A 17,004-nucleotide genomic window follows, 5' to 3' on the forward strand; every position below is an offset into this window, starting at 1 on the left:
ACGCACGTCTCGGTCCATTTTACGGCGCGTCTTCTCGCAAACTTGCTTTTATATTTATGCGCATATCTTTAACGCACGTGTTTCGCGAACGCTGCTGCCGTAATTTCGCACATCTGAATTTTATGGCTGCGAAAGCGAAGAGTGATGTTTGCCATTTTTGCAGAGATTTCGTTCCGTCTTCGCACATGCAAAATATTAAAAAAGTCGAGCACTTTTTTTAACACACACACTACACATGTTTTGCAAATTGCTAAAACCCTCGAATAAATGGTTATACCGTCTGCAGCTTGCTCCAGTTCCAAGGCAATCAATCTAGCTCGTCTTAGCAACACAGCACACACGAGAGCCAAACAAACCGGCGACCGCACAATCAAGGAACTTTTCCGAACTAGCAGCTGGGTTGGCACACGAACCCTGAGTCTACCGACTTTGTTCGTTTCACGTATGCTGGTCACGTGACTCGCAGTGAAACACACTCGACATGGGTGAATGAACGGGTGTGTGGGTGGATGGATGGCTCATTGGTGGAAGGGGGTGCCTGGCGAAACACCTGGCACGAAGCCACCCTTCATTGCATATTCCACGTGTGTCAAACACGCCATCGGAGTTATTAATCGCTCGCGTCCGCCGCTCCCTGTTGTCAACGCACGGAGAGTTTTGTGTGTGAACACATTAAGAAGGGGTGTACATCATAAATATCCAGGTTGTGCGCAATCAATCATTGAATTTTTTACACACAAGACTTAAAAAGGAGGCCATGTGAATTCCTTTTAAGCTTTTTGTTAAGCTTATTTATTGTTAGAAAGTGATTAATTGTTGTGGCCCAATTTGTCCTCGTTTATTGGTGTATTAATTTATTTTAGTATTCATGAAACCATAAAATGGATCTGCAAACTCATCCCTCAAACCCGTTTATTCTATTTTTATTCACGAAAAGGTCAGCTTTGAAATTACCACATCTCTTCTTATATGGAAGCACTCCTTTCAACCCTTGCAAATCTCAATGATTTACGGAGATAAAGCAGTCTGCAGTGGGATAGCTCTTAGGAACAGACGCAGTGTGCGCGATTATTTTTATTTTTGTGCGAATTACGCCGCGCGTTGGCAGAAATACGGCCGCGTTCGCGTCTCGAGAGCATACATACATAACCCGTTTAAACGTGGGCTAAATCTCCTTTCCTGCGCGCGCCCGTTCTCTTCTCTCTCGCCGTGGCTGCCTACCGCATTAAATATTAAAGGCCCGCTCGCAAACTCCGACCCCGACGGCTTCGCCCTCGTCGGTTGCTTTCGCAGTGAAATAATATTTTCCTTGCGGAAATTTATTCAGCAAATAAGACTCCGCCATTGCAACCCAGAAACGCTCTGCAGCACGCTTGAAAATTGCGAATACCAAGTTTGAGTGTGTCTTCTTGTGTGTGTGATGATCCTTTTGACCTTTCCAGACACCCTTATCGTAATGTGGGTCTAGTCCATGACAACAAAAACTTATTATATACTACGAGGAAGTCTTATTCGTGTACAACCCTGATTCCCTGAAAGGAAATTCCTGGAGATGTTTTCCGCGGTTTAATTTGATTGCTATGGTTTAATTTTAAAAGCTCCCTGAAATTAATTATTGCAATTGGAAGCAAAGATTCAACTTAATTCCATCTAAGCAATCAGAAGAGTTTACTACAGTTTAAAGAGCAGGGTACCTCTAACCTGTTGACTTTAAAATCATGTTTTATTCTGGCCACAGAACTTAAAATTTCATTATCAGGATAACAAAAGCTTCAAATTGTCGGCAATTTCTAGTTTAATTAAAAACACCATAATTCAGGTGTTAAATTACAGCTCAAGGTAAAACTGCAAAACCAACCCTTAATGGCCTCATCTAAAATCTCTGCCTGGCTTATCAAGCATCCCTTGCAGCACGTGCACGGCTAATAAACAAAACAACTGCAGTGGCTGGCTAGAATGCCCCAATTTGATCGATAAAAGGGGCAAAGAACGCATCAACGCCACTCAATAATGCAACCGACACGGCATGCCGCACAGGTGAAAATTTTATTGCGGCATTTGGTCGTGCGTGGTGCGTGAGGTTAGAGGGAAAAATAAAATAGCTGCAGAGCGCGTGTCTGATCGCTGTAAAAATTAATATTTACACAATAATGAAACAATCCACTCTGGCGTCGGCGCGTTGTTAGCGAGAATGAATTTTTCATTCACGCATTCTAGTACAGGATGGAATATAATTTTGATTCAATATTTAACACGAGTAAACAGCGATGCGGTGCATGTTTCGGCCGGGGTGAACGCAAATGTTGTTTGTTTTGCGTTGTAATATTCATGAACCGAGAAGCTAGCTTCTGCTCTGCCTTAGTTCCTGTTTAATTCGGCAACAACCTCTAGCTACTCTCGGCGCAGCAACAGCAAAAACAAGCCATTCATTAATCTCCAGAAGTGACAAGCACATTTAACCAGAGGTGGCTGAGCAGATTCACATGCAATCCATATCACTGTTTTGCCTGGAGCAAAGTGCGGCATCTAATGACAATAGCAAGAAGCCAAAGCAATCTCGGCAATTTGAGTTGTGTTTGTGTCTGAAGCCATCAAATAATTGATGTAGAGACTTCGTTCAATCAAAATTTTTTAGCTGATTTGAGATATTGCACTGATACGCAATAAAAATTTCCAGGTAACTCGCAAAGATAAAAAACCATTGGTTGCATAGCGTATATCTTTATTTCAATTTGCAAATTGTTACATTATTCCTTAGTGCTCAAAGCTGCATACAGATGGCAACACCATTAATTTACAAATATCGGGTACTTGCTCTGTCATATCAGATTTAATTTTTAACGTAAAAAGATTTCATTTGATGTGCTGAAAACCAAAATTGGTTCGGCAAACAGCGGTAGACACGACAGTTAAGATTTTTGGCCTTGAAAATTGTTCTTTTTGTTTAATTAAAATTTCGTCTAAATGTAATTTAAATCAACGACGAAACTACTTGGAGTCTGCTCAACTTTGGTGTTAAGATATCTGGCCTCTAGCTCTGAAGTTAGTGAACGAAGAAGCCGCCTTTGTTTCATCCCATAAGTTTTCAATTCGCTTGTTTTGCCAGACTTTTTGCCAGCCTTTAATCAGGCCAGCCTTGAAATTCAGCACTGAGGACGGACTCTGCGTGCAGCAGTAAAAACGCTCATCCGTCTTTTCTTCTCTCATCCAACCGAAATTAAGGGCCGTCGTCCGCGTATAGTGGGAAAACGAAAAGAGTCGGACGGACACGGTTTCAATTAAGAAGAAAGAGAGCCTTCCAGCAGCGGAGGGAGGCAGCCCACTTTATATCCGGCGAGAATCCTAAAGCGATCAAAAATAATGTGCTCGCGCGCGCGTAGCAGCACTGTGCTCTCGTAAAAAGTGCCATCAGGGAGAGAGCAATGAATTAGAGAGCAAAGTGGCGGCGCTCTCTCTCATTAGGGAGCAACAGCCCACCGGTCCAGGTGCATCCGTCGCGCAATTTGGCATGAGTGCTGCCTGTCCCCGACGCCAGGTACGGGTGCTGGATGGATGGATGGACCGTCATTATATTTTCGCGCCGGCGGCCCCTTAATAATTTATCTCCAGAGTTATTTATTGCCGTCGCCTCTCGTTAAATTTCATTTTTCCGTCCACGCTCTCCTTAAATATTTATAGGAAAACTTCGTCGAGAGTTTCTTTGTTTTCTGCTGCACACTTTTCTCATTAAAATGTTGAAGAGAAGCTTCGAGAATTAAAAAAGTTGAGAAAGGAGTCGTTTTAAACGATCCCCTGAGATGTCTCCTGGTGGAAACTTTTTTAATGGGGTGCTTTACCTCTATTTTTAGCTCTATTTGATGGTTTCTGTAGCTCGTCGAGAAGGTCAGACAACTGTGGGTGTATTCATGTTGTTATATAATGTTCAGAATACACTCAATAACCACAAAAAATCACAAACCTATAAATTGTATAGCACTATAATTTATAACAATAAGAGCTGCTCTGTTTAGTCGAGAAGATCCAGCCGTTAATTATTCGTATATGACAAGACTTTTAAAGGTTTTCAATATTATTTCTATTACTTGGAAAAAATCGATATTTTTGTGAATAGGGAAATGATATCCCATTTGTAGGAGAGTTAATTAATTTAAAATTGAATCTACTCGTTTAAAAACCAGCCAAGTGTAATTTTCAAATTTCACCCTTTCAAATGGCCATTTCTGCAGGATGTGTAATGAAAGCAAAACGCAGCAATTTCGCTTGGGACATTCGCCGGCGAGGGTTCCTCTGCTATGAAAGCCGTACAATCTAAATTATGTTATTTCCGCCAGCAGCTCGCCGCTCTCGCCACTTGAAAGTGCGAATAATTTCTGCTCTGCGCTCTAATCTGCGGCTGGCGGAATAATTCAGTTGGGCTAAATGACCCTCTTTCGGGGTTGAGCGGGTTGCGTGCCTTCAGACAGCTGGACTGTATATATAAAATCCAACAGGTACTCCACATTTTCTGGGCGCGTGTTTCAGCCGAGGTGAAGTAGTAAAATATTGAAGCGGACCGTCCTTGAAGGGAAAAGTATGTATGCGTCGGTGCCATGGCTGAGATAGGGTTGTAACGCGGGTGGAATGCGAAAATAAAGCTGACTTGTACCAGCACCGGAATGGGAGCTGTGTGTCTCTCTTTGAAGTCGCAGGCGTGGGAAGCAGGTTGGCAGGGAGGGAAAAAAGCAAGAGAGGAACTCGTGTTTTAAATTACCTTTTTCGTTCCTTGCGTAAACTCGACAGTGAATAGAAACTCAATTTCGTAACCATAGGGTGAATCTGAGATTTTTCCTTTCTCCCACATAAAAATGGTTTTTCCGAAAATCGAATCACGAAAATAAACTGAGTTGGTATGTATGGGTCTGGGAATTAACTATATCTTTGGGTTATTTTAATGGGCTCCATTTATTCGCGTTTGGTTTTGCTAACCAAAAAGTTGAAAAAGATAATATTAAACAATGAAAAAATGTGACTATACTTTCAAATTTTATTGAAAACAATCTCTATATCATAAGGCATGGCTTATACGGGTTCTATTGTACATAGGAGTCAATTCACGTATAGAATTTAACTTGTCGCAATTGGCAGCACCCACTGAGAGCGAGAGGAACCAGAAGCACAAGAGCGAATTTAACGGCAGAGCGATAATTGAGCATCGCCAACGTGCTGACTCTCCTCGGTTCGTTCGCGATTACATAGACAGCGGCTTAATTAATAACAATGACAAAACACAAAGGCAGCAGCCCCTGGAAAGCTGCACAAGTGGCGCTCCGCCTGACGAGTAAGGAGCTTAAACTTTCGAGAGCCGGCGACGAATTTCGCTTTCGATTCCCCGCGCGCGTGTGCATATTCCGCATAACAAACAGCCTTGAGCACGTCTTACATTTCGGGGAGCATTTTTCTTGAGTGCTCTAATCTGCTTTGCAGTTGAAACGAACAAAGACCGAGGCAACACAGCAGCATCAAAAATTAAGGAGATGTCTGCCATCTGCTCAATGCTCTTACACTGCTAATAATCGAACTACGGGAGAAGTAAATTCAGGGTGGATTGTACAAATTTCCATTGCTTTCATGCTCCTAGGGGGAACATGCATTAAAGACTGTTGAAGATCCTACTTAAGGGGCGTAGTAATTAAAATGCCTGATGGTACGGGTTTAAGAGTACATTGCTAGTAAAAGTAAAGCACAATTTTGGCTGGTGTTAATTTAAATGTTCAAGAGCGCGAGAAAAAAATATTGTAGATTGTTCATGTGGTGTACTTGACAGCAGTATTTATAAATACTGAATTAAGTTTAATACCGCAAATATTATTCGGAAAAATATCAAATGAAATATAAAAACTGATAACATAAGTTCACACCTTTGACTTGACTCAACTGAAATGACTCGCCCAGGTGGTTAATTGGTTAATTTTCATGTACCATTTTTATGCAACGCTAACCTACCTCTAAAGAAAGCTGCAACAATTAGGAAGCAGCTTTAGTATAAAATACTTTGTCTTTTTTTTTAAATTTTACACATTCGATGTTTAGTTAGCAAATATATTATAAATATTATTCACTCCTACAAATATAAATTTAACACGTTCTGATTCTAATTTGTTATTAATAAATAATGTTCCTTTAAAGAACATGCACGTGCACCAAGGTGGCTTAGCTAATCAATAAGGTGCCGGCTCGACTCACCCCGTACGCCATTGCGGAGGATGCAACGTCCGATCGCTCCCATCAAATCAGCCGCAGCGGCACCAATTAATCGGGCTCATTTGGCGAGCGAGGCGGCCGGGAGCCGGTTGTTTGCTGCCGCGAGTTCGCCTACTCACTGATCCTGACCGGCTTTTTCAACCCCCCAGAAAACACGCACACACATGGAACCCCCTCGCCCGCCGCAGCCTGCCTGCCTTAACCTATTCTGCGTGCGAGAGCAGCCAGTGTGTGTTAAAACAGTCGAGCGAGCGAAATGCTTACTGCGGGGGGTGAAATCCCGACTCGGCAGTGCACTTGAGCCACCACAATCATCCCTTCCCTTTCATTTTTATCGCCAGCCGTCGCCGCAGATCGCAAATCCGACCATTCATCGGCTGGTCGCGTGCGTTTTGCATCGTGTTTTCTCTCGCGCGCTTTACAGCTTCTTTTCGGCCGGACCCCGTAGCCTTTTCGCCTCTCGAGTCTATCGCTCGATAATTCCGCCGCTGCAGTGCCGGTTGCCTACCATTCAGCACAATGGCCCGCCGCCGCAGCACGCAGCCTTTGAATGGAGCCGGCGCGGGCCGGGTGCTCTCTCTCTCTCTCTCTCTCTCTCTCTCTCTCTCTCTCTCTCTCTCTCTCTCTCTCTCTCTTTGCCCGGCCCACGCAGCTTATTGAGTGCTTACCTGCTTTTTTGCCTTCTTGCCCACCGCACCAATCGGTGCAAAATGATAGATTCAAAGGGCGCCAGTGGACACACGGAGGAAAGCAGCAAATAACAGACAGAACCAGCAATGAAGAGCAGTCGTTTCAATGGACTGAGATTTCCTTTTGCTCCACTCAAATAGATTTGCTTTGCTTTTGCGTCAAAGAAGACTTTTAAAAAGATTTACTGCTCATGGTTCGATTTCCTATGTGGTTGGTTTTTGTATGTGTATTATGTTGCATTACAAGATAAAGTTTATAGTATAAATTTGATAAAAAAAAATGTTGTATTTATATGATACATTTTTAAAATTATGCAGCCATCAAAGGTAGATGGTGTTGTAGCCCGCGGGAAAAATTTTTACCTGGGTTCATGGACCACAAACTGTTGCTTAATGTCCACCCCTATGCGATCCACAAGCAAAAACGTTTTTAATCACTGATTGCTTTGAATAGCCTAATTGGTACTGGAATAAATAATCAATCCAACTGTCCAAAATGAACTTTCATTGCTTTCACTAAAGGAGCTTAATTTCCTGATTATCATTTGCAAAGCCTTTGACAGTGTCTAAAAAAACTGCAGAACGTCGGTTGATGTCATTTGGGCTATCTCAATCATATCCCTCAATTTGCAGTAAAAACATAAAGAGCCGTCGTGTAAAGGTTCTCCTCGGAATGAGATGGCTTGTCGTCGTATTGAGGTCGATCATTTATCTGGTAACAAGCCTGCCAGTGTATTGCAAGTAAGGAAAAATTTACGGTTCGCTCACAAACGGGATGGCGGAGAAAGCAATAATGCGACGCACGCTGGCCAAAACTAATTCCGAGATGTCACTTCTCCCCGCAAACACTCGAGGCCGGCGTTACGACGACTCTTTTTGGCTTGCTCTCATCTCGCAGAGTGTATCCATTTTTTGCGGGTGGTGGCAATCGGCCCCGCAGTTTGCGCCGCCACGAGAGCACTTCTTGATTCCCGCAGCTTCGCATTCAACACGAGCGCACGATGCGATATTGGCTGGTGCCTCTTGCACCCTGCCAAAACCTCCCCCGCCCCCTTCCCCGAGTGTCTGCAATTGCATTCGCAAAAGAGGGTTGCTTGCGTGCGTTGATTATCACGCGCGGGGGCGGTCGGCTAGGCGGCTGCAATGTAGTTTCCTCTTTGTTTCCACTTTTTATTATTCACGTGCACGTTTTCCTCCCACTGGTGCGGTGTCGGTTTTGCGGCTGTAAGACAAAGAACAACACACCCTGCCTGCGTTCGTATTTGGCGGCTGGCTGAATGAAGTGGTGTGAGCGTACGCTCAATACGAGTAAAAAGTTTCGCTTGTTGTTTGGTGCGTCAGCGATGTGGGTTTCACTTGCGGACTATTGCATATGAAATAAAGTTGTTTTTTGCCTTTTTCTGGCCAACGTAACTACATTACACCGGTTTATTCAGGTTCAATTTAAAACAAAGACTATTATGCAATGAAATTTAAACTCGAGAGAAAATAATAACATCATTTAATAGATAACAGATTTCGGACATATCTCATTGAAGTGATATTATTGTTGTCTGAATAAAGCAGCGTCAGAATTCATGAAAATCATAGTAGCAGTTCCTCCACATCCATCTCTTTGCTAAATGTTTGTTACTACCGTGACGAAAAAGAAGCAATTACGCTGATTGCAAGTTTCGCACCAACTCTCGAGCACATTCACACGTGTCTGCTGGTTCTGTGCAAGAAGGCCCTCCATCATCCCCGTGCACGAACACCAAGAGCAACCGAGTTGCCGCGACCATACATCTTGCTTTGTTCCTGCTCAAGTGGCCGAGTCTGCCGTGCTGCTGGACCACCACTCTGCGCCGGGCAAAAAGAGGAGAGACAGATAGATCCTTGTCTAGACGACAGTCGAGTTATGACGCTACTGCAAGGTCGCAGCCACTACGTCTCGTCGCCCAAGAAATGCATCTTATTCATTTCTGTCACCAAAATCCCCCCCAGCTATACAGTGAGGAAAAATGCGGGCCGCATCTGCTTCGTAAGCACCAAACAGGAATTCGATCTAATCAAAAGAGCACTGCGAAGAAAGAATTTCCGGATTTGCACGGGGAATCTCCCCCAGCCAGATGCTAAGGGTAGCTAGCACTCGAGATGCCTCTAATTAATTGGAAAATTCTTTCATCAAAAGTCGCGAAAGTTCCTTTCCGCCGCGAGATGAATCCGAGCTCATTATCGACTCTTCTTGCGGGAAGTTTGGGTTATTAATAAAGCTGCCAATTACAACCATGTCGAGGCAAACTTTTGCGCATCCTGAATCTCAATGCGGTGCTCATTGATTCTGATGTCAGTCGGGATGAAAGTAAGGAACTTTAAAATGATTATTTATTCAGTCGAGACCACGATGTCACAATATTAGAATAAAAATGTCTTAAATTAATAAGTACAAGTCTTTCGTTCAATCCTTTGAATCAATTTCCTATGTGTGAATTTTTTTAATAATTTGCTGATTTCCACCTCATATGAGAAAGGTAAATATTGTACGGTTCATTGTTTCAAAATCATTTTTTATCGGGCAGCAGTTGTAGCCTTACCAGATTTTTCGTGCACTAAGAAGCAAAGTTTCTTTCTTTGAAATAGCAGCTAACAAAATTGAGGGATTTTAAGGCTTTTTTATTTAAGTAACAGACGGTGAATAAAAAATTTTCCGCGCAAGTACTGCGGAGTTTTTTTTCGCAAAATCAGTGTTGCTGATAAAATAGGTGAGGCCGAAACAGTGGGCTCTTCAGTACGACTACGCACTAGATAAAAGCCCATCCTTGATTCTGCGCAGAATAGAGCCATTTGTCATGTGCAAGTATTAATTTCAATTTTATGCCTGCGTATTCAGGGTCTGTAGTTTTTGATTTAGCATTTATTTTCATTAAAACAAAATAAAATTGAGCTCTCTTTTAAGTCCTCTAATAAAAGATAGTCATAAATAGCACCAAAATGTTCCTTATTTATAAAGAGGTGTATATAGCATTTTTAATTAAAACACGGTTGATGCTCTTTGTTTGATTTCAATATTTACTCAACACCAGAGTCGCACTAAATTAAAATTTCAAAGTCAAGTGTGCCGTTTTGTTTAGACTTTTTGCTGGGAGCGTATTGTGGGTTGCAGAAAGAGTTGCCATGGCGACTGCAGCAGCATCAGCAGCGTGCGAGACGCGCGATGAGTCATCCTGCTCTGCCGGTTGCCTGCACATGGGCACATCGGTGAGTGCGTATATGCTGCTGCCGCACAGCCGCCGCCAACACGTATAAAAGGGGCTTGCTCAAGGGCGATAATACATCACGTGGAACACCCCCAAAGGGTGCTCTCGAAAAAACACACACGCCAGCCCTTATATGGTGGAGGGCTACCACCACGCGCATCTTTTTCAATTTTATTAATCGCCGGGGAAGCCCGGATTGAAATTGCCCCTGGCACTTAGTAAATTAGTCCACTTTTCAAGCATAGAGACGTTATAAGGTGATTTAAATTTTGATACTAAAAATTCATTAGTTTTGACACTTGTGATCATTTAAATAAATGAAAAATTCAAGGATATTAGACACGCTGATTTAATGCTAAATATTTCCTAACATTTCAAACAAGGTAAACCCATAAATAGGCTGTGATGCTATGACGTGAAAATAGTATTTTTTTTTGTATTTTATAATAATTTTTAGTTTATTTACTGACACTACTTGCTGTTAAATTTTAAAGCAATTTTATTAAATTAAAGCAATTTCATATTGATACTCTATAATTTTTTTAAATTAATAAGCATTTTTTATATATTTAAACATTTTATAATATTTAAACAAAAAATATTTAATTTAGAAACGCTGCAAACACATGCAACTAAATCTGAAACAAAGTTAAATAGAACACGCTTCGCTATATTCACTTTTAAAAGGAAATACTTTCAGCATAAAAATGAACTTAAACATCTCAAAAACGATATCTTTCAATTAGTAGTGCTTTTGAACAGCACGAGTAATAAAGCCACAGACTCGGAGGAAGAGTTTCCGCATGGGCGGCGAACACATTCGCATCTGGTGCTCGGGGAGCAGGAACAGCGACGATGATCCAGCCGAGTCAATAGAGAAGACAAACTTTCTGTCACACCGGATTAGCTTCAGCTCGTAACTAAGCAAGAGGTGCGTGTGTTTTATTTACTCTAGCAGCGAAGGAAAACAACGGGAGGAGAGCACAAGTAGGGAAAAAAGAAAAGGCTTTGGTAAGTGCACAAACGGAAGCGGCGGAGTACAAATCGCGCCGCTACTTTTTCTAATCATCAGTGTCCGAGCGCAAATTGTGTTTTATTGCGGTGCTTCCTTCTCTCTCCTACAGGGTTAGGGCAATAAGCAGGAAAAAGTGTCCTTATATTACACTCGTAAATTGCGACATTTACTTCGGCAGATGGGAATTTAGTTATTTATCCTCGTGCAGAGGAGCTGCATCCCCACTCGAGGGGCAGGATTAGTGCTCACTCGCTGCAAAACCACTTTCTTACGAGCGGAAAATTTTTACTAGAAAACAGCCGATTTATAAATATCAGCGATTTTTCAATATTAAATCAAAATTTGTGAAGCCGTTTTTCTTTCTTGACGCCTTGCAGGGCTGGCAGAAGATGAAAAATTCGCAGAGTAGGGGTGCATTTTGATAACAAATGAGTTATGGTGACAGTGGTGCGACGCGAGGGCTGCTCCTTCAATCAGAAACTTCCACTCCATCACCTTCAATGTCTCAAACAGAAAGTTGGACCAAATCGCATCATCTGCCGTCGAAATAAGTTGTGTTGTAAACTCGAGAGAAACGATTTGATGATTTGTTAGCTATGCAGCCGGGCGTGCTGGCGAGTCGAGCAGGTTGCGTCCTGCGAGTCAAGCAGGGGCCCTCTCGAGCCGGTTTTATTCATTAATTGCGCGTTCGAAGCAGGTGACTATTATTGGAAATCGGTAACAAGTTTGAAAAGCGCGGAAATACAATTTCCTCAATTATAACGAAGTCGGGGGAGGGGCCGAGACGGCCGGGTGCTTGTTATAACCAATAAATTGTCGCATAAATGGTCCATATAAGCGTGGAGGAAAGCCGTCTTGTGCGAGGCCCAGGCGGCTTTGTTGTGAAAATGAATTATATACCTCAAATATAATAAGGCGAGGCAGGGAGAGGGCAAAGGCAAGAAGCAAGAGCCACGTTAATTTTCGCCTGCGAGACGAAAAGCCGCTTTATTCTCAGCTTGAGCCGAGAATTGAGAATTGTGAATAATCCAACCCTCATTGGTTTGCAGTTTAACAGTTTTGGTGCGAGGGAAAGAGGCAATTAATCATTCACATTCTTGATTTGGTATTCAGGATTTCACTTTGAAATTTGCTAGGGTGGAAATTTTAACTGATGAGGTTCCTTAAAATTCCAAGAGATTCGTTGCTGACAGTGAGAGAATTAAAATAATCAATATAAAGCGCTCAAAGCATTTTCCGTTGAAATAATTTAATAAATTCAAATTGATTTCTCACTGGATGTAAATTTGCTGGTCATGCTATTCAATTCTGCAAGTTAGGATCATCTAAATTGTGAAAACCCTCTTCGTTCCTCCAACCAGGTGAAGAGGAAATTGCCTGTGGAGCCGAAGACGGCAAATCCGACTTGGGCCCTCCTTCTTTGTGCTTTAAAGCCTTTCAGGCAATGCATCAAGTTTAATTAAACTCCTATATCATACAGCTTCTTGAGCGAGCGAGTGCCTGTTGAAAAGAGAGCAACAGACGAGGGAGAGGGGCCGGCAGCAAGATTTTGCACTCTCGGCCCGTCACCACGGCAACTTTTTCCATCCATAACAATTTACTCGCGCGTCTCTGTCTATCTGTTTGTTTCGCAGACCGTGATATCGACCCCGATGACTCATTAGTGCAAAGCTGCTGCTCATTTGTCACGCTCAAAATCACATATGCAGCCTGGTAACAACCTCGATAATGTCCGAGCGATTGCGGCTTAAATGTAAACTGCAAGTATTATTTATCGGTGTGTGTTTCTTTAATCGGCTATTATTGTTCAACTGTATTGCTCTAAAAGTCCAAACGGTTTTTGGTTTGCAAAAAGATAAATCATTACGCTTTCCTATAGATATCTTTGACAAAAAACGTTTCACTTGCTAGTCGCTTGTCCTGGCTAGTCGCTCATGACTTTGAATAGATTTTAGAGGCAATTAAAGTAATTTAAGACAGCAGCTTTTGAAAACAGGAAAGTTAAAAATTTTAAGAAACTATGAATATAAAAATAATTATAAATTTTGATAAGAACAATTCTCTTATTATTTTTAGAAAAATTGTTTATAAACTGTAGTATGTTTTACTAACATAAACATTAAACTATAGATTGTGACTTTTTATAATCGTAAAATACAGTTTTGGAGTCAAACTGTCTTGAAATGCTTGCAAGGCGCAATCAGCATCGATATCTGACAACTCAATTCAATTGTAAAACAAATCTGTTTAGGTCCAATAAGTTTGCAAATTCGGCAAACAACATGCAAGTCTGCTGAGCAACAAAGCCGCTTTGAAATAAATCCGGGCGGGCAAAAAAAATCCAATTTTCTCTTTGATCTCCCGAGCATACACCTAGCGCAGGGAGAATTTATTACTTCTTTCATCGGCAACGGCAAATGCAATTTCGCATCGAATAATAGCATTCGCCGGCCAGATATGTATTTATGGGGCCGTGTTTGTGTGCGTGCAATATCGCAGAGGAGCAGCCCCTTATTAAAGCGGCCAATTGATTTATCATGTCCACCCACGAGCACAGAGAGCAGCATCCGGCTGGAATTGATTTTTGCTGCTTCCATCCTGCCCCCGAGGAGCCGGACTCGCGACTCAAAATTGGCTGACCAACGCCGAGCACTGTTTTCTCCACTCTCTCTGGTCTTGGTCCGTTCCCTCATCAGCGTGGAATAATGAGCTCTAACGACCCGTGGCGAACAAGACGCCCGTTTAGAGAGAAAGAATGGATGGAGTTACAAAAAGGAAAACTTCGGCATAATGGTCGTCTGCGCATACAATTTTACGATCGTTAATACGCATTACCAGCGGAAAAGAGGGTTATTAGTGTTATTGCCCGTGACTGGTTTGCTGCGAAAAGGCGGCCCTGCGTGTAAATATATTTAAATTTCATGGCCGAGAAAAACAGCAGTGCAACGTGCTTGTTTAAAAAATTTCCATTTCCTGCGGACTCGCTATAAACAACAGAACTCATTGGCCGACAGAGCGAGTTTGAGCAAAACAGCGAAGAAAGAGCTAACGGTGCTCGATAAAAAATCGAGCAGATTAAGAGTTTCGTCAACACGGAGGCAAGATAAAACAATCCCTCGTCGCCCCACTGATTTCTCTCCTGCCCACTCAGCACTTGAGAATCGTCCCCTCTACGCAATAAAAATTAAACTGAATTGGGTGGAATGTCTCTTGAACGGGAAGAACCTCTTTTGCTTCCTACGTGCAAATTATTCATGACTCAGCAGACACAACACTTTCGTAAAGACTTCGTGTGCATTTCGAACCCCTCTTTCCGAGAATTTCCTCAGCACACTTTCCTCCTGCTGCAAATTTCATATATATTCTTTTCCTCCTTCGCGAACAATGAATCGCGCCTATTGATGAAAATTCAAACCGTTTCTCCGGCGCCGACTATTGATTTTGCATACAAAAGGATGAGAGTCAAATCAAACGCCTATTCAGACTTTGAATTCTGTTGAAAATATTTCAATGGCGTCGGCGGCTTGCAATTAAAGCGCCCCCTTTTTTACGGCGTCGTTATTCAAAACTGCGATAAAACGTTTCGCAATTCACCAAATCCAAATTGTGCATTTAACTACACCCAGCAAATGCGGTTATTGTGAGAGTTGGCGTTAATTTGTGTGCAATTACACGCTGGCAAACAAGTCCGCCACTTCAGCACTCCGAGCGGATTAAAACAGTAATGGGAAAAAATAAATTCACATTTCACACATTATTGCATTTAACCATAATAAATGACCGATTTTTCATTGCAAAAATATGCTAGCGGAGATTGTAAAAACAGTAGAATGTCATATTCGTGCCGTGGATATATATCTAAATTTCAGATTGCGTTTATGAAAATCATAAATCCGCGTTTATGAACTTCAGACGGCGCACCAAGTCTTTGACCTCCATCATTTTTGCCATTTTTGCTACTGCTGTCGCCTTAATTCTCTCTCACACACCAGGATTTCTCGCTTCTTAGCATGAAATTGCCTCTGCTCCGACGTCGGAGTCGACGATCTCTCGCTGTCTGGGGAGAAAAATTGGCCAGCGAGAGGTAACAACACCTTGGCAGTTGCTTTTTCTCTCTCCCAGGAGCACACATAATAAATGCGACTCCTGCTGCTTATGCACAATTCCACACATATACGTCACCCTCGCTCGCTCGCAATGAATTCTGTGAGATGTAAATTTCTTTCATGTATGCAGATTCCCTCTCGCATGCACGCCGACAATTTTTCTGTGCGTCCTCGACGCCCCTCCGATTTTTCGCACTCACTCCTTTGAATGTGCTCTCCACGAGACGAGATTTTCCGCTGATGGTATTGCGCGAGGGGCCTGATGCATTTCTCACATTTTTTCTTCTATCTTTGCTCGATCCAGCGAAGCTTCCGTGTTTTTGACATCTCGAACCACGAGCTATACCTCAACGCATCCGCAATTGCTTAGATTATTGACGTTCCATTTAAATCATTTTATTCTGGTTTCAATGGATTTTAAAGGAGACAAAATCATGCAAAATATCAATTTGCACATGTTGCAGAGCTGAATTTTCTCGGGAATGAGTGCATTTTGAGATGGCTTAAATAATATATAAAAGGGATTTTGTTACAAAATTTCAGATACTTAAAAAAATGCTAATTTCAGGCAGTATATATGGGTTTTAAGAAAAATAATATCCTGTTAAACGTGAATGAAAAAATTACTGCCTGAGGGTGCCTCAAGTTCCATTCCTCTACAGCTCAAGACGTGGTAAACGAACCAATAAATATGTAGTGAAATTAAATTTATTTGCTCAGCCAAACAGAATCGATCTGATCATGGCTGGTGCATTTTTCCATCATTGAGTGGTGGTGATGAGATTTTCAATCTCTCGCCGGGTCCAAATTGAATGACACCACGCTCCGGAGAGCTTTTCCATCTGCCGCAGGAAATATATTGCACCAATAGAATGTTCACGCTTGGCCGTTTTGCGAGTTTTGAGAGTTGCTGGTGCATATTACGGACGCTCGCCGAGAGGGTGATGATGTCACACGGGTGATTTGTCGCGCGACTTTTGTGCTCGAAAACACCCGGCCTGGAACGCCCCTACAGCGCACGTCTTCGCAATATTTGAATTTGCAGCGGGGGAGGCCTGCGTTTTAGAAGATTGAAACTTCACTCTTTCGCGTTACTAGGTTGTGAAGAGATCGAAGAGACGCTCCGGCTCACACGAAACAGTATATACGTGTCAAATTTGAATGCAAAAACTGCTGCAAACAGAATGTACAGTTTTTCCTGAGAATTCCTGAAAAACCAATCAACAGTGATTTTGACAAATTTCTACTTTCTTTCTACATACCTTTCCTGAATGATTAAAAAATTTTAGATTCATTTTCATCATTTTACTTTTCAATTTTTTCCTGGATATTTTTTTTTAAATTCTCACACTACCGCCCCAAATTTTGCTGATTGCAAATGCGTTCGGCAAACAAGAGCCGTTCACATCAGACAAATCAACCGGCCACCCTGTTTTTGAAGCATCAAAATGCGCACCGCGGCAATTCCAGCGGCAGTAAAAGGCAAAAACGGGCTGCACCAGAGGGCGACCAGATCGTTAGCAGGGGCAATAATTTCGGCGTGTAGCACGGCAATGATGATCGGCAGCCGCCCCCGTTTGAATTCATCATTTTGACCCTCTTCGCGGGAAATTATTGAAACACACCGTCCGTTCGGGGCCTTTTATTTGCGTCGACCGCAGCAGTAGCGAGCCAGAGGTGGTGCATGTGCTGCTGCCAGCTACATTTCCGACCAGCCG

General features: G+C 42.4%; 1 protein-coding gene across 2 annotated transcripts in view; it reads right to left on the minus strand.

Moving 5' to 3' along the window:
• Positions 1-17,004, minus strand: part of spri (sprint) — a 123,361-nt gene that overhangs the window by 88,986 nt on the left and 17,371 nt on the right. Inside the window, exon 1 of one of the 2 annotated variants that reach the window (XM_065491597.1) lies at positions 6,223-6,249. The exons of the other annotated variant lie outside the window; for it this stretch is intronic. Coding sequence (XP_065347669.1) covers positions 6,223-6,234 — 12 coding nt within the window. The 5' untranslated portion in view covers positions 6,235-6,249. Of the gene's footprint in view, positions 1-6,222; positions 6,250-17,004 lie in introns of those variants that run through there. 2 annotated transcript variants of the gene reach the window in all.

Source organism: Cloeon dipterum, chromosome 4 (genome assembly GCF_949628265.1).
Source record: "Cloeon dipterum chromosome 4, ieCloDipt1.1, whole genome shotgun sequence".
NCBI lineage: Eukaryota > Metazoa > Arthropoda > Insecta > Ephemeroptera > Baetidae > Cloeon > Cloeon dipterum.